Here is a 27,047-nt window from a genome sequence, read left to right on the forward strand (position 1 = left end):
ATTCCACATGATTACCCACAAGCCAGAGGATTAGAAGGTTAAGGGGAGCGGGTTCCACATTGCAAATAATAATCGCTATTTCACAGCCGTGTCCTCCTGGCCACTTAGGTGATAGGCCACCCAGCTATCTCTTCTCTCCCACAGTGTGGACAGGGAGAAAAAAAGGACTCCAGTGGACCCTGACACCTACTGAAAGTGTTATTCATCTCTTTTCATGGAAGCCCTTTTAGGACTCCCACCTCCCTCCCCCGAAAAACGACCCTTTTCTTTTTAAATAAAGAAATCAATGCAACCTTTTTTTTTTTTAATTCTTTCTCCACACATTTTTCTATGAGATGTGTTCTCATCACGATGTTGATGGCATCTGTGGGTGTAGCGCTTCACGCTGAGTGGGGTTATGTCACCCTGTCGTTGCAGGATTGCGCATTTATCTCATTCTCCCAAACAGATGCAGGCATTCGCACCCCCTGACCGCTGCCTTTGATGCGGACGTCCTGATTCATTAGCAGTCATTTGTAACTGTGACGTGTCACGCGTTTAAAGATGTAAAGAGAAAGGAGTGAATTAGGAATGTATGGATACTGCTGTCTCTGTGTTCAATAATAATCAAGCACCCTTTTATCTTAAACAACTCATAGTACCGCATCACCCCAATAGATCTCCTCTCTCTCAGTGTGCTGGTTTACTTAGAGTATTAGAAAGTAGAACGGGAGGCAGGCCTCTCTTATGTGGGACCAGCTTCCAGAACCCAAGCTGGGAGTTGTGGAACCAGCTCCCAGCTTGGGTTCGGGAACTAGACACCCTCTCCACTTTTAAGATTGGACTTGAAACTACTGTCTTTTTTGATAAAGCTTCTAGTTACGGCTGACTCGATTGACTCTGCACCCTCTCTTAGTCCTGCTGCAACAGGTTTAGGCTGCTAGAGGAGGCTCTTTTTTTACTTTTGTAAAAACTTTAGAAATCAAGTGTAAATGTCAAATTTGATGGAATAAATTGTCTTTCTGGACTCACAAAAGTATGGAGATGCACGCAAATGCACAAAAAGGCAAGGCTTCTGGATGTGTGAGGATTTCAGCTCCCAGTCAGTTATAATGCTACAAGGTGCCATTCGCGTATAACTAGATAATAAGAATGAGGCAGAGGGAACTCTGTGTCACTCTGTGTCTCTGTGCTGAATACCAGACTAGATTTGTTACTTTGTTTTGGCATAAAAAGGTGACGCAATTTTTAAGTGAGCCCAAATGCTGTGTGCTGTCCCTGTATGTGTTATATGTCATCTACTGTACTCTCTGCCCTGCATGCATTTATGTACGAATGTGCGGGTTTTGTGCACATTCATCTCTTTGGTCTTCGATGTTCTAAAAGCAAATAAGCTTGATACTGTAGCAGCCCACGGGACACAGAAGAAATAGATGGCATTCATACGCTTTGTATTATACCATCCCTACACACACACACACACACACACATATGTAAACAGACAACCACCACCACTACTTCCTCTTACACACACACTTCCACTTGCCTCTTTCTCTCATTATATCATGTGGGCATGAACCAAAATAAAACGGTGAATAACGGCTGAAAAGACAGGGAGGTATTCTCTTTCTAGGCTGTTATGAAATGGATGGATATCTGGCCAGTGTGAGATAAAACAAAAGCCAGTGCTGTCATTTGAAACAAAAACAAAAAAAACACAGAACAAGCCCTGCAGGGATGTGCGTTTTCTCTCAACGTTTATGGTCGTGTCTTTTTCTTTTTTCTTTTTTTTAAAAATGGATTTTCCGACTCTGCACCATCGGCCAGATACGAGGCTGCTTTCAAGGCTGCGACGACTCACTTGATCCCAAACTCTCACATCCTTCCATCACTCCGAATGACTTCGCAGAGGCTCTCTGACACCAACTGGCATCCACTCAATCTCGCTTTAAATAAGCAGCTTTTTAAAAAAAAAAAAAAAAATGCATTTGCTGACACGCATACGCACTCCACCCACGCCTCCATATGCTGCTTTAACTTATACACACAGTTCACAAAAACCAATAATGAGCTGTCCAGAACTGCCAGAAGAAAAAAAGAAAAAAAACTCACGGATGTTTGTGGCCCTGGCGACATAGTGCTGCGAATGCATCCCTAGGGCCTCTTCCCCGCGATACTGCTCACCTGGACACCCGCCCTGCAGCACATTGGCGACGACCCTGTCAGACAGAGAGATGGATGAGGCGTGCAGACATGAGGAACTGTGCATGACATGGCTAATTTAATTATTCAGTTCGACTGTACCGGTGCACACTGTCGTTTCAGCTGCACCTCACATTATGAGGTGCAGCTGACCAGAAAAATTAGTTTCCACGATGAGTGGAAAAGATTTCCTTTCAGTTGTTCCCTTTTATTTATTTATTTTTACTGTAATTATTGCACATTCACTCACACCTACTGAATTGCAACACTATGAAGGTGTAAAAACAAGCAAATGATCTCCAGTCAAGAGTGATACACAATGGAGTGCAATGCCACCTTACTCTACTGAAAGACACCCCTCCGCCCCTCACATGAGAGGAGAGCAGCTCATAATGTTACGCTGTGCCACAACAGATGGATAGACTGGAGTGGAAGGGATATGCGGTATCAGTTCCTGTTCATAAAGACTCTTAATAACAGAAGATGCGATACATTGCTCTTGTTGCCCGGAAACCACGTGTGTGAAGTGTAACATGCACAAGTTCATCTATGATGTTTTATGGCACGGATAGGTGTCAAATTAAAGGAAAATTTAGACTGAGTGTGATGCCAAGGCCACCACGTGAAGCCAAAATAGCTTCGATGTTCTTTTTGCATGTTGGCCTTGGCTTGCTCTTCGCTCTCCAAGTCTTTGCTCTAGACCAAAATGAGCTAACCTCTAATTTGTGGACAACATTGGTCTGGCTTCTCGACACTTAGTTAGACTTTTCTATGACTAGATCACAACCTAAGACACATCATTTTGATACTCAGTGACCCAAACCTGTAGAAGAGCACTCTTATCGGGAAGAAAGGGGTTTGTCATAAGACAAAGGTGGTCAACTTTGCAGTAAGTCTTTCCACTAAAGGGAGACAAGGAGACCCCCACCCTAATGAAGAGGTCAAGGGTTTGAGTTTTTTCTTTAATTTAATTTCATAAATTTATGTGTGTTGTGTGTGTGTGTGGTGGTGGTGGTGGTGGTGGGGTGCTCTGTTAAGACGACAAGCACACGTCCACACGTTGCGCGCTCCAGATCATTGCGCGCGTAGGCTACTACTGCAAGTCTCTTTGTAAACAAGCGCACCGAGAGAATCGGGCAGAGAGGGAGGGAGGGAGGAAGCGGGAGATAGACACACACAGATAGAAGAGAGAGAGAGAGAGAAACCAAGAAAGAAAGAGACCCACCTATACATATTCTCTCTCTGGGGTCGGTGCGCCTTTTCCAGCCCCAGCTTGGTGAAAATCCCCACAAGAGCCATAATCGCCACTACTCCACAAATGACGTAAACTATTAAGTTCGTCTTGTCTTTGGTGCTGTCGTGAGGCTTGTTCGTTTTCTTGTAGGGTGTCTGCCCGCTCTTCATCCACATCGGGGTGTCATAATTTGTACAGGTTTCCTGGTCGAGCCGCGACTCCTTGATGGAGCAGCAGAAGCGGAAGCCACAAGTACCGCAGCAGTACAAATACACGCCCGTTTTGCAGATGAACGGCGGGTCATACTGGCCCATCACGTCGTAGTAACCCCGACACCTTTCCTCCGTGTGCGGGGTCTGCTCGGACACGCTCTCCTCCGGCGTGGAGCCGTTCGAGGTGGCGATCATTACGAATCCCCCGAGCGCTCCTGGAATCCCGCCAGCCTTGCACACGAGAGCCATAAGTTTGAGCAACAAGAAGCAGGGGAGAAAGTGTTTCCCTCTCATTGTGCTCTCTCCTCCGTTCAACTTCGCGCGGAAACGAAAAGACCTGAAGAGAGGGGACAGGGCGCACGGTCATGATATGCCGAAAAGTCCAGAAATATCCGCGCTGATGAACATCTTTGCTCGCGTATCTTTATCCACAAACAAACGCGCGGAATAAAAAGCACAAACAAAACAAAAAACCCTATGTGGATTAAACTTGACTTAACTGAACTCCTCTCCAGCGAGTGCGCATTTAGACGCCTTTCCCAAAAGGTTTTTGTCTTTTTTATCAGGCTCAGATTTTGCGTTTTCGGGAGTGCATCACTTCACTCCTCTGTCTGTGCGCACTTACGCACGGGAGTAGGCAGAGACACAAGCCGCACCGAGGATGAGAGCGCAGTGAGCGAATAGAAGAGCCGAGGGTGGGAGAGCCTGGTGCACGCACACACGCACACACACACACACAAACGGAGAGGAGGAGGAAAACAGGGGGAGGGAGGGAGATTGCAAGGGCTGACTCCGAGGGAGAGAGAGAGAGAGCCTTTATTGTGAAATATTATGATAAAAGCGTCTATGCACATCACTATTACGCTCTGCGAGGAAAGTCGTGGGAGCCCCATTTTTTTTAATACTTCCAGTCGTAGGTTGCCATTGTTGGAGAAATCCTGAAATCACAAGTAGCTTAATGTGTTACAATAGGCAGCGGCTGGCAGAGCTTCTAAGAACAGGTGATACATTTTGAAACAACAAAAACAAAAAACCACACAACACCTATAGATCCCAGGGGACATCTATAGGAGACAGCAATCTGGCCCATCAAGACCATAACCAAGAGACACAACCCCGTAACGAGTGATATTCCACCACAGGCAAATGTCTCACTCTTGTGGTTTTTGCCAAAGGTGCTCGGAACAGAAAAATATAAAATGAAATTTTTTTAAAAAGAAAAATGTACGTATCTGTCTGCCTCGGAGCACAATCCTCACAATTTGTATCAATAAACCAGGCGAAACAAGAGAAAGCTGAGAATTTGTTTCGGGAAAAGGGAAAATTCAATAATTTACCAAAAAATAGAGACACCCCCCCCCCCCCTCCAAAAAAAAAACAACAACCAACCAACCAAACAAACAAAAAACAACACAAAACAAAAATAAAGTTATGAATGTTTTGGCTTGTAGGGATATTAATCCACCCGGACTCTTGTAGAGTGAGTTTCCCAGTCTTTTCTTTGTGGCGCTCAAAGCGCAACACAAAGTAATTTTCTTCTATCTATCTATCTATCTATCTATCTATCTATCTATCTATCTATCTATCTATCTATCTATCTATCTATCTATCTATCTATCTATCTATCTATCTATCTATCTATCTATCTATCTATCTATCTATCTATCTATCCTTTATATATTATTTTAAACATATGTTCTCATTTAGATGTGTATGGACCCGACCGGACAGGGCAGGGCAGGAGGAGAACATGGCATCAGTGGATGCAAATGTAGTGTTTGCTTTGCTTGGATTCGTGGATCATGTGTGTGGGGCTGTGGGATCATTTTGGGAAGTTTTTTGTTTATGTCTATGTGCAGAAGATACTGCTGTTAGATGAAGGTTTGGGGGTTTAAGTTTGATTGGGGAAGGTGGCTGAATAATGAGTTAGATACTCCAATATATTTGAATGAATGAATGAATGAATATGACTAATTAATGGATGAACGAATTATTAACTTTACCAATTACTGACACAGGAGATGGATAAAGCCGATACCCAGACATGAAAATAAAAAATATCCATCCATTACTTGTTTCCTACTAGATTATGTAAATTCTTCAAATGCAATTCTTTTTCATCTCAAACAGATGCTGTTTCAAGTGAAAACTGCCTTCATTAAAGGTTAGGTGCAATGAAAAATCATAAAAATCGAATATATTTCCACATGCAAGCCCCTCTGTCACCTCTGATGATTCATTCTCTGGTTAAAAAACCGATTTCTAAAGGACCTTCGATGTATTCAAACTGTCTGGCAAGCAAGAAAAAAAACCTTTGATTTGCCCTTATTCAGCTAGTGTTAAAGTATGCAGACAATCAGCGCGGTGAGGAGGACGGGTGGACGTGGCTCTCTCCGTGGTTCTGAAAGACTCTAACCTCTGTCCAAGGTTCTTCTTTCGTGTGGTTTCTTATTTTGCCATTCTCACACACAGCTAAAACACGTAATGGTGTGGACGATGCAGATGTTTGCTTTGTAAAGGTTTATCGGAAGAAGATGCGAATGTTTGATGACTTGATCGATTTTTCCCCCTTTTGTTTTCTGATTTATAAACGATGAGTTGTGGCTAAAACGATAGCATAATTCTCTTTCTTGTCGTTGAAACTAGTTAAACAGTAAGCATGAAGGTTGTATCTGGTTTAAAAGTTTGCGGGAAAACCTGTTAAACTGACTTTTTTTTCGCTTGTACTTGCCTTAACTGGTAGTCACACTGGGGGCCGCTGCAGTGACGATCACATACACACTCACAAAAAGGCTGTTTAGTCGATCGCCGAGAGTCTCGGGTTTAGCTAGCCGCAGGAACAGCTGAGGAGAAGCATAACAGCTACATAACCATCCCACTCGGACCTGCCGGTTTGCTCTGGAGACGGTTTAACCAAGCGGGTGTTATGGCTGAGAGTGAGAATATCTTTCTCAAGGCAAAACACCGGACATTCAGCGGACTCACTGAAGGTAACTGACTGCCTTTAGCTTCTTTAGCTCTGCCGGCTAGCCAACTTCTGTGAGCTAACTTGGCAGCACCGGTGACACAGGTTGTTGGTGGCGACAGGTTAATATTCTGACAGAGGGAAAGCTGTCACTTAGGTTTGCGTAGCTTTCTTTTAACCAACAAGCTGACACTGTCAACCACAGGAAGACAGAGTGGCTAGCTAGCTAGCTAGCTCGTGTTTACAAAATTAAAAGTAGGGAGCGTGGCAATCTTGTTCTTGCAAAGAATCAAATCGGGGCAATCCATAAACACAGGGGTTGCGGCTATTTCGATTTGCATTTGTTTCTAACTCTGGTGCAGAAGAGCTACAGAGCTGAGTATTCATTCATGCACAACTTACAAATAAAACCCATGCTTGACTTCGGCTGCAGTCTCTAATTAGTCATTCATTTATAGCTAAATCAAGCCCTGTCCTGGAAGGTTTAGGCAGACTTCTTTCAGTCGAAAGTGTTTTCTGTGCCTCGGAAGAAACTGAGGGGTGTATTAGATTTAGATGGTTTACTCTTAAGTGGCAAAGTAGTCCTGCCGTTAAGATATTCAAATATTGAAAACATGATCACAGCGCCCACAGCTATGTGTTTATGAGCTGCTGCCCCTCCTGTTTGTTTTACTTTATTTAGCACCCCCTGCTGGAAGCAGGCTAGTATGAGGAAACTGGGGGACAAAAATTGAGATCTTCAGTATTTTATTATTTGCAGCCCATTCACTTTAATCTGAAATGGTCATAAGTTTTGTTATGTGGAGTCCACGCAGTGGCCGAAATCAGCGCGATTGGTGTTTGACTTTGCAAGAAGGCTGCTGCTTATCTCTGGGTGTGAGAGCACTGCCAGTTTCTTTTCTTTTAAAATATGCCATTCAAATAGACACATACCTGGCTTCACAGAGTAAAAACATTTTCACTATAAAGTGTCCTGAATCTAATAAAAAGGTTTATTTATTTATTTTAATGAGGTCAGTTAAATCTTTTGTATCTGTTAGTTATTCAGTACTCAGGGGCAGGACCAGCATTTTAAGGGACATATGTTTGCATATTGAACTTGCCTTTTTCCTTTGCCAAGAATATCCCATCCAAAGTTGATATTTTCAGGAAGCAAAATTCACATCAAAGCATATTTAAAGCTGGTGCAAAATTAAAAACTTTTCTGTCAAACAATGAGTTCAAAGATGTGAAAGTTTTTGGTTTTAGGAGGTTAGTTCACAGCTATAAAAGTGTACCTGAAGCATTTCAGTGGGTGGCTCCACGGTGTACTGGTTAACACATTCACCTTGCATGCAGAAGATCCCCAGTCTGACACCAGGAGGAATTGCAAACACAGTCTGAGAGGGTGGTGCAGGATAAATGGGAGGGTTTTGTCAGGAAGGGCATCCTGTGTAAAACAAATCTGTGCCAAGTCATGCAGATCTATTCACTGTGGTGACCCCTTGGGAAATGAGGTAGCGGGTAGAAGTACCAACAACTGAAACATTTCAGTGCCGGTGTCAATATTGACATTTCTGTCAAACTTATTTAAACATGGTAACCTAGCAATGCACTCTAATCCGGATTGGCTGGCACACCTTCTCCATACACTGGTCTTAAGTGGAATTTAGTGAAAGTACTTTCATTTTGCATATGCAAATATAAAATCATCATCAATAGGGGGCTTCCACATTTTACTAACCTTCTACTTAGTGGTTTTATTTATTTAGAGATGTTAGATCACTCTATTGATACCTGAGAGGAAGAGAGAGCCAGAGTGAGTGAGCTCTGACTTTGGGCATTACAGGGGCTGGATCTAATGGCACAATTTAATTCCACACCGTGGTCCTTCACCACACTAAATATCCCCTTTAGATTTAGTATGGGGGAGATTCAGGAGAGGAAAAATCATTAGAAAGTATGTGCTGTTTTATGTCACTCTCCATTTTTCTGTGGCCCCTGAGTACCCCCGGCCTCACACATCCACAGCTCCTCTCCCTGCTCTTGCAAACTTTTGAGGATTTTTCAAAACTGTGCAATGGGTGGTGTTTGGCTCAGAGCTGGGGGTCAAGTTACACTTTAAAATGCAGCTTTAGTCTTTATCCTCTCAAGAAGTAAAAATGCTGACAGACTGTCACAGCCCGCTAAGATAAAATTAGGCTTTTTCCACCAAACTTAAGGAGGACTTTTATGCTCATTTCCATATCCAAACAGTGGCGGCCCCTCACTGCTCTCTGTCTGAAACAAGCCTTAGCTCCCTTCCCCCAGCTTTTAAGCAATGGTACTATGCAAAAGTCTTGAGACACACACATTTCTTTATCTTTATGCAAGGAACATCTGCAAACATCCATGGGAAAATGGTATATAAGGAAAACAGTTTGTACAATTCTAACAAGCTTAAAAGTCCATATTTGGCAGTGTGTTTGAGATCATCCTCATGCTCAAAAATGAAGCTGTTGGAAGTCTGACACTTTCCAGATGGTATTGCATGGTGGATTGAAATCTGATGGTGCTTTTCTGCACTCATAATTCATCAGTTTTGACAAGAAACAAACACCTCTGGCTGAAATGCATTCCCAAACCATGATGCTCACTGCTTTATGTCTCTCCCTACCAACTCTGTACATGTTGATGGTGATTTGAACCAAACTTGGATTCATCACTCCACGAGACCTGTTGTAAGAGACTTTCAGTCTAGTTCTTGTATAATTTGGCATACCTCACCCTTCCTTAGGAATGGCTTCTTGACAAACATCATTGAATAGAGACTATTTCTGATGAGGCTTCAGTGAAGTAGATGGATGAACTGAAGGGCTAGGTCCCATGTCAGATCTTTGTTGGATTTTTGCTCTTTTGGATTCTTGGATTTGTTTCTTTTGGATACTGTTCATGCTGTAGATCAGGCACCATGTTCATTCACTCATGAGCTGCTGTAACATGAATCAAATGGCTGAATTGCCACCTCAGCATGCAGTCAGGTGCTATGGAGTCTTGCTAATGACTTGCTAATTTTATTCAGGTGTGTTGCAGCAGGGACACATGGAAAAGTTTCAGGACACCGGCCTTCGAGGACTGGAGTTTGAAACCCCTGCTGTAGATAGTCTTTTTTTTAATGTCTGCTACTTTTGGCCTTTTTCCAGTTTCCTCAAAGTTTTGTATGGGCACACTGCACACCATGCCAACATATACCAAGTTTTTGGCTAATAGGTTTTTGGTTTTTGCAACAAACTGCTGGTGCCTCTCTCGATCCATTCTCTTCAAGTTATTCCACTTAGCCTACAGCCTATTCCAGCTAACAGCCTATGGTAGTATTGTAGTTGTCCAAAGCACAACTTTGAATGCTGAAAGTCTCAAACGGTTGCTCAAGACCACTTTTAAAAAAACCCAGAAAAGTCTGGCTCATTGGGAGCAAAATATGAAGACGTTAGGGATTGCTTAAGACTTTCGCATTGCGTTCTATATATTGCTGAAAGTCTGGAAAAGATATATTAGGTGCTTCTAAATTTTGTTACATTAATATGGCCAGCCTCAGGTTGAATTCAAAATTCATCAACAGCACTCGCTGTGTAGTATAAGCTGAGATCAAGGCTGGGCTTGTTTGGATCGAGGCATTCTAAAGTAATCGAGTTGATGATGATGATAATCATAAAAGCAAAATGTGTCATAAATGTCAATTACACCGAGTTCGTCATTGTTGAGATTTTACGAGTTTTCCTCCCAGGAGCAAGGCAGTTTTTGTTTTTCTTTTTTGTTGCTCTTTCTTTTCTTATCTTCGCTCGAGTTTCTCTGGAGGACAGAATTATCGCCGACTCATTTGGGAGAGTGATACATGGAGAGCATGTTAAACACAGGATGCTGAACAGTTACAAGCCCCCGCTGAGTGAGAGTGAGGGGATTTGTGCAGAATGCAGATGCGGGCTCTCCACGATGACAGAGCAGTGCATAACTACAGTGGTACTGCTTCCACGTCCTCCGGAAACTCGGCGAGTGGAGTAGAAAGCTGTTGTTTACACCTGCTCTTAGTATCTGTCTGATTCGGGGGAAATGGCGAGCCTCCGTTTCCATATTACTTTGGCGGGCGTCCTTCATGTCACGCCTTGTCATTACCATCAGCCAAGCCTCACTGAGTGTCTGCTTGTCTCTTTTCATGGAAAGGTGGGCACTGTTTGCCTTGTAAATGAATATTTGAGAGTGACTAGATTGTAGGGCCCTTCTGTTGCGTAATATCAGGATTATGTAAAACACTTGTTCTTTGCCATTCATCCTCTAACGTGTATCTCGCTGTTAATTATTTAGCATTGGTTACTCACAGGGAGAGAGCACGTACGTCTCTTCCCCGCCGACGAGGTTTAATTCCCAGTCCTACATCCTGATCCACGTCGGTTTTAACTAATCAAGTGTTGTGCCAATTCCAAGAATGAATATGATGAGGTTTTCACAGCAGGCCTTCCACTGATAAATGAGTAATGCTGTGGTCACACCTAATTCATGAAGCTTTAATGTTTCTGCTCATTACATTTTTTTATTTTTTATTTTTTTTAAAGCATCATGTAGTTTATTGGTATAGAAACACCAATGTTTACTGTAGATGTAACCAGTAGTTGATACCCAGGAGATAGCAAAACGATTTGAGTGCATATTAGAGCTGGGCGATAGAACGATAACGATATGTATCGCGATATAACTTTTTCTCGATAGAAAAATTAAACTATCGCGATAGACCTCGCCGCTCTTGTCCTCTTAAAAAAAAAAGAAAAAAAAAAAGAACAGCCAATCCAAATTAAGTAGCGCAGAGCCGAACCAATCACAGCCGCAGCGTCACGTCACGTGACTTGTTACGTACAGCACAAGTGCCAAGCCGCACATGTGTATTTGTTTGGGAAGCAGCCAGCCACCGTACCGCCCGGGTAATGGAGGAAATGAGTGTGCCGACTAGAGAAATCAACCGAGCGTGACCGAAGGTTACCGAAGAGAAAACAGATGATGGTTCCAATGCCGGAGAGATTGTCGAACGGAAGAGCCACAGAAGTTCCGTAGTGTGAAGGTATTTTGGCTATTTCAAGTCTGACAAAAAACAGAGTAGCGTCCACTGTAAATTGTGCCGAAAGCAAGTCTGGAAATACAATAAACTGGTGCATGCGCTACGTCCACACGTACCCGGGTATTTTTGAAAACGCAGATTTTTCTATGCGTTTGCACCTTTCGTCCACACGTAAACGGCGTTTTTGGTCACTGAAAACGAAGATTTTTAAAAACTCCGGCCAGGGTGGATATTTTTGAAAACTCCGTTTTTGCATTTACGTGTGGACGAGAAAAACGGAGAAAACGCAGCGTCAAAGGTGTGCGCATTTTTTGACGTCACACTGTGCGCCACGTTATTGTTTCGGTGAAATTAATTTCTACAATACTGTTAATTCTACTCTCTGCAGTGTTTAAATGCTTACATATACACACAGTTACTGTCCCTCCACACATACGACTCGGTTCTGCTTCTATGCACCAGCTTTGTTTACTTTTTCCCACCGAGGCTTCTAGACTTCTGATTGGCCAACATTTCTGCACGGTTAGGAATCTAGCGCCACCTGCTGCTTTGGCATGTTCATAGCAGCGTTTTCACTTCATTTCTCCCTTTATGTGTGGACGGGATTATTTTTTAAAACGAAAACGGAAAATCTTCGTTTTCAAAAACACCCGTGTACATGTGGACGTAGCCTCAGTCTCTGACTGGAAGCGCTAATTCGTCATTCGGTTTTTGTCAGACTAAAGTAACTGTTAAAACTGTTTGAAAAGCTCAGCTATACAACAAGGAGAGATTGAGAATTTCCTTTTAGTTCTCAGTTTATTTGATATTGACAAAAGTTAGTCAGTTTTGTCTGTTCTTCTGTAAAACAAACTAAGATTTATTTTTAGAATTAATATTTTGTTTCTAAGTGGAATTGACAATTTAGTCTGTTTCGTTTGTTCTATTTTGAAACTTAAACGCTTTAGCGGCTGCCTTTTGTGTAGTTTGCAATATTTGCCTTTATTTATCTGAAAAAGTCTCATGTTCCTTAAGTACATCTACCCTGTTGAACTTATTATGGGAAATAAATATTTAAATAAAAACAAGCTGCTGATTATTTCACATTTTACTTGTGAGCAACGGCACATTTAAATCTTACAAATATAGTTATTTGGCTTATATCGTGATAGATATCGTTATCGCCTGAAATGAAAAAAACATCGTGATATGAAAAAAATCTTATATCGCCCAGCTCTAGTGCATGCATATATATATATATATATATATATATATATATATAAATAAATTAATTAGTGGGGGGGGGGGATTCAATTAAAAATGTAAACTTTTGTTTTTTATTTATCAGCTTGTCTTCTCATTTTGCCTCTAGATGCAACAGCTGAAGCTTCCAGGTAAACCAGTGTAGGCTGTTCAGATAGATGGATATTTAGTTCAAGACAGTGCAGGTCATTGTTTGCAGATACAGACTACTCAAAAAGAAAAAGTAGATTCAGTTAAGCTTCAGGGGTATTGCAGACTGTTTACTGCCTCAAATGTATTTGGTTAATGGAACTCAAGCAACAAAGTGGAGGATACACTCCCGCAGCTTAAACATGTGAGAGGTTGATCGCGCAGAGAATCGCTGAGCTTATGTGAGTGCGGCAGGATATATATTTCACTACGATGACCTGGATGATTGAGAACCTTCACAGACAGATATATATTTTAGTTCTGCTGAGCCAAATAAGACAGGTCAGGGTGAAGAAGTGACAGCCAAAGAAAAGCTTACCACAAAACGGAGAAGTTATGACAAATCAGACTATAAGGCAAAAAGAAAGTGCAGCTTTATGGTTTCATGGACAAAAGAATTTCTGTGGCTGCAATATGACGAGCTAAAAAACAACACGCACAAGGGTTAGGGCTAAATTTAAAAACTGTACTTTTGTGTTAAAATATATATTTATAATTTTAATAAATGACAAATTAAAAAGGCATGAACATTTTTTTTTGTATCGAAAAAATATCGAACCGTGACACCAAAGTATCGAACCGAACCGTGAATTTTGTGTATCGTTGCACCCCTAATATATATATATATATATATATATATATATATATATATATATATATATATATATGTACAGTGCTGTGCAAGCATCTCAAACCACCCCTCACTTATTTACTTCCAAGGAGCCAGACTTACCTGTATTTCTTTTTTAAGTTGTCATTGAGCAGTAGTTCTTCAGACTTTATGAAGGTCTTTCAAAGTTTTTCTTTGGATGTTGGCAGCTTTTTCACTCATTTTCAGTCCAGTTCTTGGTCTCGACCAATTTCACAGGAATGTTTTTCTGTTTATTTGTTCTGTGAATCCTCAGTTATTTAAAAAAAAGCATCTATTCTCAAAGGATGAATCAGACAACTTCGCAAAGATCTGTTAGTAGATTTTTTTTTTTTTTTTTTAAAACAGACATAACACAAAAGCACATAATTTGCTCTGTATTTCTTAGTTGAGTCAGCAAATAATACATGAGGTAACAGTTTAAGAGGCATGAAATAGTATTTTTGCAGTTGATTCCCATGAGTTGTTAGCATCAAACTTACATGTTTTGGCATGCTGTGCAGTGTGTCCTGAGTGGAAGACAAAAGAGTGGCACTCCTAAAAGCTGTCTAACCTGCATTGTCTTTTAGCTAAAAGAAGCTTTATTCTGTTTTCGTTTTAGACGCAGAGCACAAATGGACTGGACCATTTTTCTTCATCCAAGCTGCAGACCCCCAGCTTGGGCTTATGAAGGCCTGGAGGGACGGCGACTGTGACGGCGGGGGGGAAGAATGGGCTGAGGAAGTGGAGCTCACTAAGCAGGCCGTGGAGGCCATTAACCAACTCAGACCCAGGCCGAGATTCATGGTGCTGTGCGGCGACTTGGTCCACGCCATGCCAGGTAGGGGTTAGAGCACAACAAAGAAACATTTACAGTTCTTTAAAAATGTTGCAAGGTTACTAAATGATTGTGTTAGTGGTGTAATATTTTATAAAAATGAAGAGGTAGGCTTGACAGTTTTTCACACGGTAAAGTTTTACCGGGCAGTCTTTGTCATTTTTCAAGGATTCAGAGATTTTTCAACAGGTGTTTAGGGAAAGCACAGAGCGTCCTTCCTGCTGTTCCTTCGTAATGAAACTCTGAAGTGCATCGCCTTTCGCTAAACACTAAATTACTTTTAACTTAACTGAGCGAAAGCACAACAGCCAAAAGAGGGAAAAAAAGGAAGCCACAGCAGCGATGAGAGGTTCCCAGTGGATGTACAGCCATATGGACAGGAAAAACAAGATAGCAGCATCAACCAGTCTGACTGCCAATTATCTGCGAATGTTTGGGGACATAATGTGAACTCACAGATGCCGAACTGCATGAGATTTAGCTCCGCTTAGCCTCTTATGGTCTGACCAGATTATACAGTATCGGTCCTGGGAGTGCTATCCCATCGCATCTGGGATGTCACTCCAGCCTGTTCAAAGGCTGCACGTATTTCAAAGTGTTCAAAATGTCTTTCCCAGGTTACAGATAACAGCATGTTATTGAGAACCACACGCTGTGATTTCATGCACTGAACAGCATTTCAACAATACAGCTTGCTTCATACTTCATTTGGTAATTTTCTCTGTACGTATTTGTTGAGGAAAGAATACAAACTAAATGACTTCGTTAAGATGTAAGTGATCCGTCTAGACTGTTTTGGTCTAAGTTGATGTGAGACATCTGCCATTTTGGCATCTTTGAAGCAGATGTGAAGAACAAGGGGTGGATCCGACTAGGCAACTGAGGGACACTGAATACTAATACCCTGCTTTATTGTCCTTTTTGACTATTGGGAACCATAAGCCACAAAATGAACCTCATTTTGTATTTAGTAGGATTTGAAAGTAGTGTTTGAGACGATCGACTCTGCAATAAAGTGCTTATTGAGGTAATAAAAAACGGGCTCTTGAAAGTCTTCCCATAGACTTTCTTATTGTACCCACAAGAGTCGCCCCCTGCTGGCTAATTCTATTTCATGGTGCACTGTGCTTTTCTGTTTTGACAAGATTCTCAACACCACTGTCTGAAACGTAACCCCAAACCATGACAGAGCCTCCACTGTGTTTTACAGATGGTTGTAGACACCCACTGTTGTATCACTTTTTCCTTTTCTTTTTCACTTTTTCAGTTTTCTGAGTTTTTTAGGGATGTGCACAACATGCTGAGAGGCTCCATATTCAATGTTTTCAGCTACTTTGGGATTCTTTGGGAGACAAAGAAATATGTTTTGTGAAAGGCTGTCAGAAATAAGGATTCTGCACAGTTATGTGAGGACACAGCATTGTAGGGCTGCTCGATTATGGCAAAAATGATAATCATGATTATTTTCACTGAAATTGAGATCTCGATTATTTGACGATATTTATTTAACAATAACAATGTATTGAATAATGGCTTTAAAGATTGTCAAAAAATAGTATAAAATAGTGTGCAAATACTGATAACAGTGCAAATGTTTGCAATATAAAAAATAAATGAAAAATGTAAATATCTATGTTTAGTGAACTTTGCAGTGTTGCTCTGTGGTGCAGCTACGACACCGTAGCAAAGTTTACACACTATGTCTACTTGATCCACGTCTGACTCCACGAACCCATAATGTTTCCACACCACTGAAGGGTTTTTTTTACCTCTCTTTTCAACCAACAGCAGTCACTCTCCTCTCCAAATAACTTCTGCTTAGCTTTCCGAGCTTCCCTCTGTTAGCTCCTCTTAATTGTTGTGATGCCTGTTCGAAACGCAGAGAGGTGCGCTCGATTTGCCACACGGAGCAGCGCGAGAGTAAAGCACGAGGGAGGTGCTAATAATCGGCTCAGTCCTTTTTAATGATCGTTGAAAGCCCAGATCGTAATTTCGATTAAAATTCGATTAATTGAGCAGCCCTACAGCATTGGTTCACCAATCATTTCATTGGAATGAAAATGAGTGAAAAAGCAGCAAATGTCCAAAGGAAAAGGTCTGAAAGACCTTCAGAAAGCCTGGAGAACAATTGCTCAGGACCACTTTAAAAAAAATTGCAACTCAGGCTCTCAGAAGAAAGTGTGAAGAAATGAGGGATAGTTCAAGGTTTTTTTTCACAGTTCTGTATAATGTAAACTGTGTGCTTATATTTGCCTTTATAAGCTGAAATGTTACTCAGTTTAAAACAGCTGCTGCATTGTGATCTAAACTGTGAACATATCGTTTCGGTCTGATGTTTGACTGGTGTTACTGTACGAAACAGGCAGATCTGACTCTACTTACACTTCTCCCACTGTGGGTTTTAACTTATGATATGAGGGAAGCCTCGACATCCCCGATAAGTCCCTTTAACCCAGTATGAAATACATCAGTCACAATGGTAAAACAGTTATGCTTTTTCTGTTAATCATGGTCACAAAGAGTGCAGGGCTCACCTGACCTGAAAAATCAGCACATGTATGCGTCTCTGCTAATATTAAAGTGGCAACTGCCAAGCATATAACAGACATGTTTTTTTCAAATTCAGACTCATTTCCCATGTGTGGTTATTAGTTATGTGTGAGTGAACATGTATATCATAGTTTGTCTTGAGTTTTAAACCCACCCCATGCAGCACCTTACATCTGTGTCCACTGCTCTAGATGTTTTCAAGAGAAACAGAGTTTTGTGATATTTATGCAAATGTTGAATGTAAACGCATATATATTGAGATAACCCTGCTCTAATTCATTTATTCCACGAAGAACATCAGCTTTGGGACTGTTCAGCCTCAGAATAGTTTTCACTGAGGTAGGTTTGAGCATTAGCTTTCTTCTGTTTCCCAGCCAGAGTCTGTAAACAACGTATTCCCATTTGACAGTAGCTGATATTTATCTATGAAAAGCAGAAGGTTTCTGTCTGTTCTCACAATGCTGATGCTGATTAGGATTTCGGCTATCGATCAGACCAGACAGGCTTTAAATTCTCGCCCAATTTAAAGGAATCCGTGCGAGAAAGATGCCGCTGTGTTGCGGTGCTACGACTCTTGCAGCTTGAAGGCAAAAGAAAAGAAAGAAAGTTAGTTCTGCCCATGAAGTCTAGTTTGAACACATCAGACCCCCCTGTGACAGCATGCAGTATTTATCTATAAAAAACACCTGGGTGCCTTCAAGCTATTTGCAGGAAGAGAAGATTTTTCTTTCACTTTTTTTTTATTTTTATTTTTTTAGTTGAATTATTCAGTAGAAGTCTGCTAGCTGCAAATGAAGGTTTGTTAGGCTATAAACAGTATATGTGAATGGGCTGCACTTGATTCTGTCTCTGTCCTATTCTCTGAGGTAAAGATTGTAGCTATCTTGTAAGCAGCACAGCAAACCTGTGAGTGTGTGTGTGTGTGTTTGCCACAGTGGCAGCTGGTTCCCCCCAATCCTGTCACCTGATGCTTTCTGAATCGCAACTGAATTTGAAAAAAGCTGGTTACATTAGAAATGCCTGAATGTGGAAACGCCACAATCACTGTGTTGCCCACCTTGTCTGATACCGAGACACCAGGTTTGACTTGTCCTGCGTCCAGTCCTCCCCTCTGCTTGTCTGTTTCAGTAGAACGTAGGATGATTTACACCACATAACCTTTAAATAGAAAACAAATTATTATACTCTTAAGGTAAAGACATCAAATTTACACTTTAGCTGAAGACGATGGCTCTGTGTTCTTGATTTTCTGAGTGTGCAGTCTGACTTTACAACAGGTTATGAGGAACGGGCTGACAGAGCCCACTGCAGGTTTAATGCTTGATGCAAAAAAGCGCCGCAAGCCGTTAAGCAATGCAGACTACCTTTGCATGAAAATTAGGGGTCTAAAGTGTGGCGCCTACCTGCCTGGCTGGCCTCCAGGAAGGGAAATCAGCAAGCAAACCTGTCTCCCTCCATCTCTGCATGTTCTTGCTCTTTCTCTCTCTGGGCTCTGGTGACATGTTTGATTGGATCGTGATGAAAGTTTTATTCTGCCTAATCCTGGAGACCATGTAAGATATTAAAGCCAATAAAAATATTTATATGTGGAGCAGTATGCCATTAGTAAAATGTCCTTCTGCTCCCCATTTTCTAAAATTTGACTCGAAGCAAACTATTCATATTCAGCAGAGACGTGGTTTGGCTTAGTCACAGAGGTACTCTTCCCCCCCCCCATCTTTTTTTTTTTTTTTTTTTCTTTTTCTGGGTCGTAATGACCACCAATTTTAGCTGCACAGCCACAGTCATGAACCCTCCCGGAGCTGTCTCCCACTATCATCTAGCTGAGTCTGGCTGTAGGCATCCAAGTCTCCTTATTATCCCCATGACTGCACCATTTAAACCAAAAACATGTCCACATCAGTTTACCCCCCCCCGACACACACACACACACACTCGTCTCCATGTTCCTGCCATCTCCCCTTATGATCAGTCGCATTTGGAGGTCAAAGCGCGATCTACTTCGCATGTCGTCGTACAGTAAATAGTGTAAGCATCAGGTTTAAACCTAAAGACCTCAGGGACCTTTAAACGCCGCGGCGTCAGCTGCTGTTACTGTCAGCACCAGCAGAGCAGGTTGTGCGTGCCATCCTCATTACTCGCCACGTCTGTCACTCGGCTGGCAACTGGGCCGCCGCATTGGTAGGAAGGAGGGAAATAGGTATTATAACCGAAGCTGCTCCTTCCGTCTCTCGGCTGACATTTCCCCTTAAACTGTTTATTTACAATACAGAATGAATGTGTGGCGGCCAGGGGAAGCTGGCTGTCAACCGGCATTGTCAACACCGCTGCCTGTCGGCGACAGGAAATTGGCAACTGTATTTCTGCTCCTACAGATTTCATCTCTCTTCGCCGTTGCTCCTCACAGTGTCTTTTTCTTTTCGGTCTCTTTCCTCTATTATCTGTCTGCTCTCTTTAGTAAACCGCTGCGGTAACATGCCTCATACCCTATTTTGACAACCTTCATTTGCAAGTCTGACACTTACGCAAACATGCTGATTAATTCTTGCCTCTGATGAATCTGTGTGAAGCATCTATGTGAATTAACTGTGTGTTGAGGGTGTAAAGGTCCTGTCTTGTAATTGTTAGGGAAGAAATGTATGTGTGTGGGTGTAAGTGTCAGTTTCAGGTTTAAATTTATACTGTAGGAAAACTGCGGGCTAAGTGGTGATGTCTTGGTATAACAAATGATCTTCCTTATCAAAGACTTGGGCAGACTGATGGATTTGTTTGCGTCTCATCGCAGTGGTCCACAAGGAGCGACCCATTCCCCAAAACGAAAAGTTGTAGAAAGTGTCTCATCTAACTTCATCATGTCATCTAGACCTTTACTGATAGCACGTTCCTTGATTCTAATTCCCTGTCTCCTCTCCTCCACAATCCCAACTAAACCCCCAAGAGATGCTTTCTCTTCTCAAGGACTTCCTTCAATCTCACCTAATTTTCTGTCTGCCATTGCCGCCTCTCCCTCGCTTAATTTCACTTTCCCGTGTCTTTCTCTCACTTACTTTCAAAGCTGACAAATGAAGAGGATAAAGAGTAGGAGGGGGTGGGGACAGCAAAGGGAGGTGGTGGGGGTGGGGGAGCCAGATATAGAGCTGATTAGATTAGAGAAACATGCTGGACTTGACACTCTCCTAATGAGCACTACAAAGGATTCAAGCTGTGTCTCTGGGGGTTCTTGAAGGATGTTACGCATAATACAGCAGGGAGAAATGTTTAAGTACGCATGTACACGCCTGTGTGCAAAACTCTGAAAGGTGAAGGAGAGGTTGCCTTGGGACTTCCCTGTCCCCTCTCTGTATTTGTGGAAACTAAAGGTGTACTAACTGTAGGGCTGCTCAATTAATCGAATTTTAATCACGATTACGATCTGGGCTTTCAACGATCATTAAAAATGACTGAGCCGATTATTAGCCCCTCCCTCATTTATCCGCGACACCTTAAAGGCCGGTCCGTGAAAATATTGTCGGGCATAAACCGGTCCGTGGCGCAAAAAAGGTTGGAGACCGCTGATTAAGAGGACCCGAGGGAAGCTCGGAAAGCTAAGCAGAAGTTATTTGGAGAGGAGAGTGACTGCTGTTGGTTGAAAAGAGAGGTAAAAAAAAAAAAAAAAACTTCAGTGGTGTTGCACACTATTTTATATTATTTTTTAAAGTCATTGTTAACCCTTTAAATCCGGTCAGAGCTGCATGCTCCGTTTTGTGTAACTATTTTTAAATCCCTGTAGAACCTGGACCATGTAAGCTAGCGCAATAATTTGTTTTGCATATGAAACCGGAGGAGTTGTACTTACATCTTATGCCATCAGCTTGTCCTCGGTCACGGTTTCCTTCCACATAAAGCTTTGCAAAAATTGCATAAAAAGCGCTTGCAGGAACAAAAACATAATATTCCAGAAACACGCTTTGCCGATCCGATCAGCTGTTCGTAACACTTCCCACAGTGAAACAAACGTCAGCGCGAACTGTCGCATGTCCGCCATTTCCTGGCCGAAACCGGAAGTGACGTCATTTTCGCGGAAATGTAGTTTTTTACTTGTAGGCCTTAAAAACCTCTACTGGTCATGTTTGACTTTTCTGAATAGTTTCTGGGATGCTTGCACTGCTGGAAATAGTTTATTTTGATGCACCTGCTGTTTTCTTTGCAAATTTGCATCATAGGATTGTTTTTTTTGTTTTTCCTGCAGTATATAAAAATTGCTGTATCTCCAAAATAAAACTATGAAGACACTCAAAATAAATTTCCTGTTGTTGTAAACTATTTTTTGCAACTTTTTTGTATTTAAAGTTTTGAGGGATAAACCTCTTAAATTTCTCCAAGTAGAAATATATGTAAAAAAAAAAAAAAAAAAAACGATTTTCAATTTTTTTTGTAATTTATTGCACTTTTTTGCAATTAATGTAGTTACTATGGACTTAATGCATACATATTATTAAAATATGGGCTATAACAGTTATTTAGCAACTTGAAATGCTCCCACAAATGGCACTACAACATGTAAAAAAATAATATAAGCTCTGGCGGACTTGGTTCTATAGTAGGTCTTAAAGGGTTAAATAAATATCGTCAAATAATCGCGATCTCAATTTCAGTGAAAATAATCGTGATTATCATTTTTGCCATAATCGAGCAGCCCTAACTAACTGCAGTTTTCTTGGGTGACTTAATTGTTAGTTTATTCTGTTTTGTGGTAAAAGTCTGACCTCACAGTGGATCAAGTGGAATCTGGCTGATTTCAATCACCAGTTGATTGACTCCAAATAATTAAAAAAACAGGGTTTTGGTGCCTTATCCGAGTCCAAATTATGGTAGCAGTGTGATTAAATATAGTAGTCTAGACATTCTTTCCGTGAGCCAATCCTCTGGGCCTGAAGGTCGGAACAGCAATAAACACTTTTGTGTTTTTGCATTGGCTGCTGCGTTTCAGGCATAACGTTGTCTTAATCAGATCTGGGACTGCTTTTTGGGTGACAGAGAGCTCCACTCAGTCCCTAATACTATCTTATAACTTTTAGGCCTGCTGCCCTTTCAAAGAAATTCATTTCAGACACGTCCATCAGTGATCCCACCTGTTGAGTTCAGTTGCAAGCTTTACACATCTTCATCTTTTTTGGTAAGGCAGCATTAGGTAAGGTCACTAGTACTGATGAGTCTGCGCTTTTGGAAGAACAAACTAATCACACTAATTGTAATGCACAGAGAAAACGTGAAGAGACAATGTTACCTTTAACCAGTGCAGGCTTAAAAATGATTGAAACTGTAGAAAATTAATTCTTGAGGTTATCTTTAGCAAAGAAATCGCAGCATGTTTCAGATGATAGTTCACAAGTTTTGGAGTTTAAAGTGTTTTTCTGTGAATTTTTTCTCAGCCATAATTAATGGTAAAAATACTCACTGTGGCTGCTTCTCAAAAAAACTTTACTTGTGTTCATGGAGTCCGGCTTCATGGTTCTGGACTGCAGCTATTTGTCCTGCTTATGAAGCTGTTCTCCACCCGTGTTGCAGCTTGAAGCAGATCTATTATCACAAGCAGCAGTCCATGCCTGCTTAGTTAGAGTCCCATCCATGATGCTTTCAATGGTGTAACGAGAGATGCTCTGGAGAGGCAGCTGAATGTTAGCTTGGTTACCAGCAGCTAAACTTTCAAAATACCCTCACAACCACTTTATTGGGAACACCTGTAAATGCAAATATCTAATTAGCTAATGACATGGAAACAACTCGATGCATTTAGGCATGTAGACACAATAAGGTCATGATTTACTTTATGACCACAGTGTACCCATCTTCTGATGGTTGTTTCCAGCAGGGTAATATTCCATGTCACAAAGCTTAGTTTTTCTTAAACTAGTCACTTTAACATGGCATTGTAAACGGATGGCCTTCACAGTCACCAAATCTCAGTCCAATAAAGGACCTTTGGGATGTAATTTGTGGCTGCGCAACCAACAAATCTGCAGCAACCTTGTTGAATCTATGCCACGAAGCATTAAGGCTTTCCTTACTGGTCCAATCCAGTACTAACAAAGTGTACCTAATAAATCAGCCTGTGAGTGTAAATTTAAGGGGGCTGTCGACTAGTATTAGTACAGTATAGTTTGTACAGGGCAGATGTATCAGTTGCCAATATGTACTTGGGCAACTGTACTAAACACTATTTACCTCATTTTGCGTTTGTGAGATTGTCTGAAGTATTTAATATAACATCTTCACTAAGATCTTGCCAAACACCAGTGCCACATCAGCACAAGCACAACATGTCGATGCATGCTTGAGTTAGTCACAAATATAGAGGCCACAAAATACAGTTGTTCAAGTGTAGAAAATGTATACAACAGCAAGACCCCAGGCACTGAGGACTCAGTGCAGCTTCGACAGCCAGTCTTTAAAGGAAATTGAGAGAAGTGCTTAGAGTGTTGGACAGGCTCAATGAGAACCTGCCAAAGTCTCCTGTCAGGTTTTAAGAATCAGTGTTGCAATCTCATTAAGTGAACAAGGCCTTTCAGTTAGAGCCCCACGGGGAGTGGAGAGCAGCATTGTGTTTTTATTTGCGTATACCCTACATGTGCTGCATATTGCAGGGAGGAAAGTAGGGCAAGACAGTGCTGGCGTTAAAAATGTTTGTATGAAATGGAATTTCTCGCTATTTCTTATATATGAAAAATCCTTATCATTTATTTCATTTAGTGATGCACAACACATCTGCTTTAACCACTTCTTTCATATTTTATGCGTCCATTTGGGCAAATTACATATAGTGCTATTAAAAGGGAAGTGAAGAAGAACGTAATGCACGGCTAATGTAACCAGATAATTCTAAATTAAGATTTACACTAAATAACCGAGAGAGAGATTGTGGTCTATTGAAGGACACAGTGGTTGTTCCTGTTTGCTGTTACAGACAGAAAAAAACCATCTGTGACTTAAAAATAATTTCCTTTCAAGTGCAGCAACACATCTTCATCCAAACGAGCTGCAGTTGTTTCACTGGGCCTCTTATCTTACTGCAGTCACTCACACAACACATCACTGTTAGCTGGAGCAAGATATCTTAAATGCAGATGGGGCTTGGATGAGGATTGGTTCGAGCTGTGTCACAGAGATTGTTGATTCATGCTTGTACTATGTCAACAGATGGCTGTAATTGAGGGCAGGCAGGTGGTGGTGTGAGGAAGCAGAAGGCAGCACAGCGTCCCTGCCACTGTGTGTCGCAACCAGTGCTATTTATTCACATTTATTTATCAGGAGAAACGTAAGTGTGGCTAGATGCTGTTGTTGAGCCCAAAATCCAGTACATTTGATAAGTGTGAACGTTGCATAGGGTAGTCGAGCACAGCGTGACAGTCAATCTCAAAGGGCAGAGGACGTCAACATTTTTCGACTATTGTTGTCGTTCTCTCCGGTCTCACAGAGACACTGGATGTTTTACAACATATTTGGAAAAAGCCTCCATTTCTGCACCACCTCATAAATCTGTGCGTTTTTCCGATTTCGACTCTCGCATCTGCTACCGTGCATGACAGATGAGGTTTCCAGACAGACGCGAGTGTCGAATAAATCCAAAACAGCGGTGGAAACTTGAAGTAGTACTCAATTATAAAGTTAGCTGTACAAACTTTATCAGTTGTTTTACATTTTCAAGCCTGTTCAAGTGCTCGATAGAACTTCAGTCCCAGAAATGTTGGGACACTGCGCAAGATGTAAATAACAACAGAATGGAATGATTTGCAAATCTCACAAACACAGATTTTATTCACAGTGGAACATAGAAAACATGTCAAATGGTTAAACTGAGTCATTTTACTGCTTCATGAAAAATATCAATAATAGCAAGTCGTCTGAAAAACATTGGGACAGGAGCAATAAAAGACTGGAAAAGTAAGTGCTGCTAAAAAGGAACAGCTGGAGGAACATTTTACAGTTAATTGGTTTAACTGTTAACATGTCAGCATATGATCGAGTATAAAAAAAGAGCATCTCAGAGATTTTCTGAAGTAAACATGGGCAGAGGTTCACCACTTTGGAGAAAAACTGAATCTACAAATGAAGGAAATCTCTCATCATCAACAGAGCATAATGTCCTCAAATGATTCTGAAAATCTGGAGAAATCTCTGTGCATAATTGACAGGGTCGAAAATCAGAAGTGTATTCCCGTGATCTTGTGCGCAGGCTCAGTCAGTGAGCAGTTTCCTGCAACATCAACAAATGCAGGTTAAGGCTGTATCATACAAAGAAGAAGCTTTATGTGAAAATGATCCAGAAACACTGCTGTCTTGACTAGATCCAAACTCATTTAAAATGGACCGAGGCAAAGCGGATAACTGGAAAGCATGGACACCGCGTCTTCTGGTCTAAGAGGAGAGAGACTAGCTGACTTGCTATTAGCATTCAGATAAAAAGCTTGCATCTCTGACGGTAAAACCTGTTCTGTAAATTTACACCTTTTATCTTCTACAATTTAATCCCAAAAAGACATGCTGACAGATTTCTTTCGTTTATTACAGCAGCATTTCTTTGTCACGTAGCAAAACTGAGACTTGCTGTTGAAATTGCACTTTTTCTTATATTAGGATATGTCAGGGATTAAATATGTAGTTGCATTGGATGTGTTGTGAATAATCTATTGTGAATGACATTGTTTTTATTTACATTTTGTAAAGCGTCCTAACTGTTTTTTGGCATTTGTAATCGAAGATAAGAGTATGCAACATCAACACACACACACAGAGGAAAGATCAATTGTATCTAATGTGGAATCTCCCTTGATTACCTATTATGTATTCACATTTAGGCGATGTCAAGCATAAACATGTTTTGCTATTCCACTGAGCAAATCCACTGGAGCAGCTGACAAGGTCAGGTACCTTCCTAAGGGGCATATTCATGGTGCTAAAATATACAGTAGACTGATTCTCGTTCGCCAATCCTAAAGAAAATGACCTCATGCAAATTAAAACTTGTAAATAAACGAAGAAAATCAGGTACTGTAATCTGTCTGTAGCAGCAAAGTTGCAGAGAGTGCTATCAGCTGGAACAGTTGCCTAACAATCTTTGCGCCCCCGGTTTTTCATCTAAACTTCATTAGTGAGACGGCCTTTGTTTGTATGTAATTGTGGCAGCGGTCAAATATTGTGAAATAATTAATCCGCTTTGTTGTGGCTTCAGCTGTCATTTCCTTTCATCAGGATTATACTTGAAAATATCAGGTCAACAGGGAACGAAAAAAGCAAGTTTGAGTTTGTGCTGGCATCAGAGAAAAACCACTTATCTACTTATTGATAATTTGTAAGGCAGTTTTATTCATGCAGAACTAAATTATTTTGATGTCATTTGTGTTTCGCACAAATTAAATTTTTTGCTTGTTTTCGTGATAGTTGTGGAATATCTTATAGGATGGCAATTAAATTCTATCTTGGAGCAAAACTAACAACTCATTTGTTTTGGTGAGTAACAATGAATAAAAATCTATCATACTTACAAGGAAGCTCAGTGGGCTACAGTTGAATTTGGACTCATTTTAGCATTAAATTCCAAATAAATGTCAAACTCTCCACCTGCACTCATCCACAGCGACATGGTGTTGCTGTTCAATAGTTCAGAAGTAATTTGACTACACGGTCAATAGTACCATGTCCGCAAAAAGAAAAGAAAACTGAAAGTATTACTAGTGGTACTATAATGATGTTATGAAAGTGGGCCCAACCAAAAGGACTATTCACTCCATGATCATGAACAACAAGTATATTAGATATTTTACGTTTGGAAGCTTTACCTGCAGAGGAGTACCAAGTGACAGCTCCAGGATGCATGGTGGTCCAGTGGCAGTACTGTTGCCTCACAGCGTATGGTCCAAACTCTGGCTGGCACCTTTCTGAATACCTCCTCAAACAGTCTGAAAATATT

The 27,047-nt window shown here is 41.2% G+C and overlaps 2 protein-coding genes across 2 annotated transcripts in view; one reads left to right on the forward strand and one right to left on the reverse strand.

Annotated features, from left to right (window-relative positions):
* Positions 1–4,287, reverse strand: part of shisa9a (shisa family member 9a) — a 57,385-nt gene extending 53,098 nt beyond the window's left edge. The window contains exons 1-2 of the mRNA XM_085465704.1: positions 3,407–4,287; positions 2,092–2,198 (exon numbers count right to left, since the gene is read on the reverse strand). Coding sequence (XP_085321830.1) covers positions 2,092–2,198; positions 3,407–3,921 — 622 coding nt within the window. The 5' untranslated portion in view covers positions 3,922–4,287. The remainder of the gene's footprint in view (positions 1–2,091; positions 2,199–3,406) is intronic.
* Positions 4,288–6,012: 1,725 nt separating this feature from the next.
* Positions 6,013–27,047, forward strand: part of cpped1 (calcineurin-like phosphoesterase domain containing 1) — a 58,493-nt gene continuing 37,458 nt past the window's right edge. Inside the window, exons 1-2 of the mRNA XM_085465705.1 lie at positions 6,013–6,617; positions 14,336–14,554. Of these exons, the coding sequence (XP_085321831.1) occupies positions 6,554–6,617; positions 14,336–14,554 (283 nt within the window). The 5' untranslated portion in view covers positions 6,013–6,553. The remainder of the gene's footprint in view (positions 6,618–14,335; positions 14,555–27,047) is intronic.

This window comes from Copadichromis virginalis, linkage group LG8 (genome assembly GCF_057382275.1).
Source record: "Copadichromis virginalis isolate Kocher_CV1m ecotype Utaka linkage group LG8, C_Virginalis_male_GT1.1, whole genome shotgun sequence".
In the NCBI taxonomy this organism is placed as follows: domain Eukaryota; kingdom Metazoa; phylum Chordata; class Actinopteri; order Cichliformes; family Cichlidae; genus Copadichromis; species Copadichromis virginalis.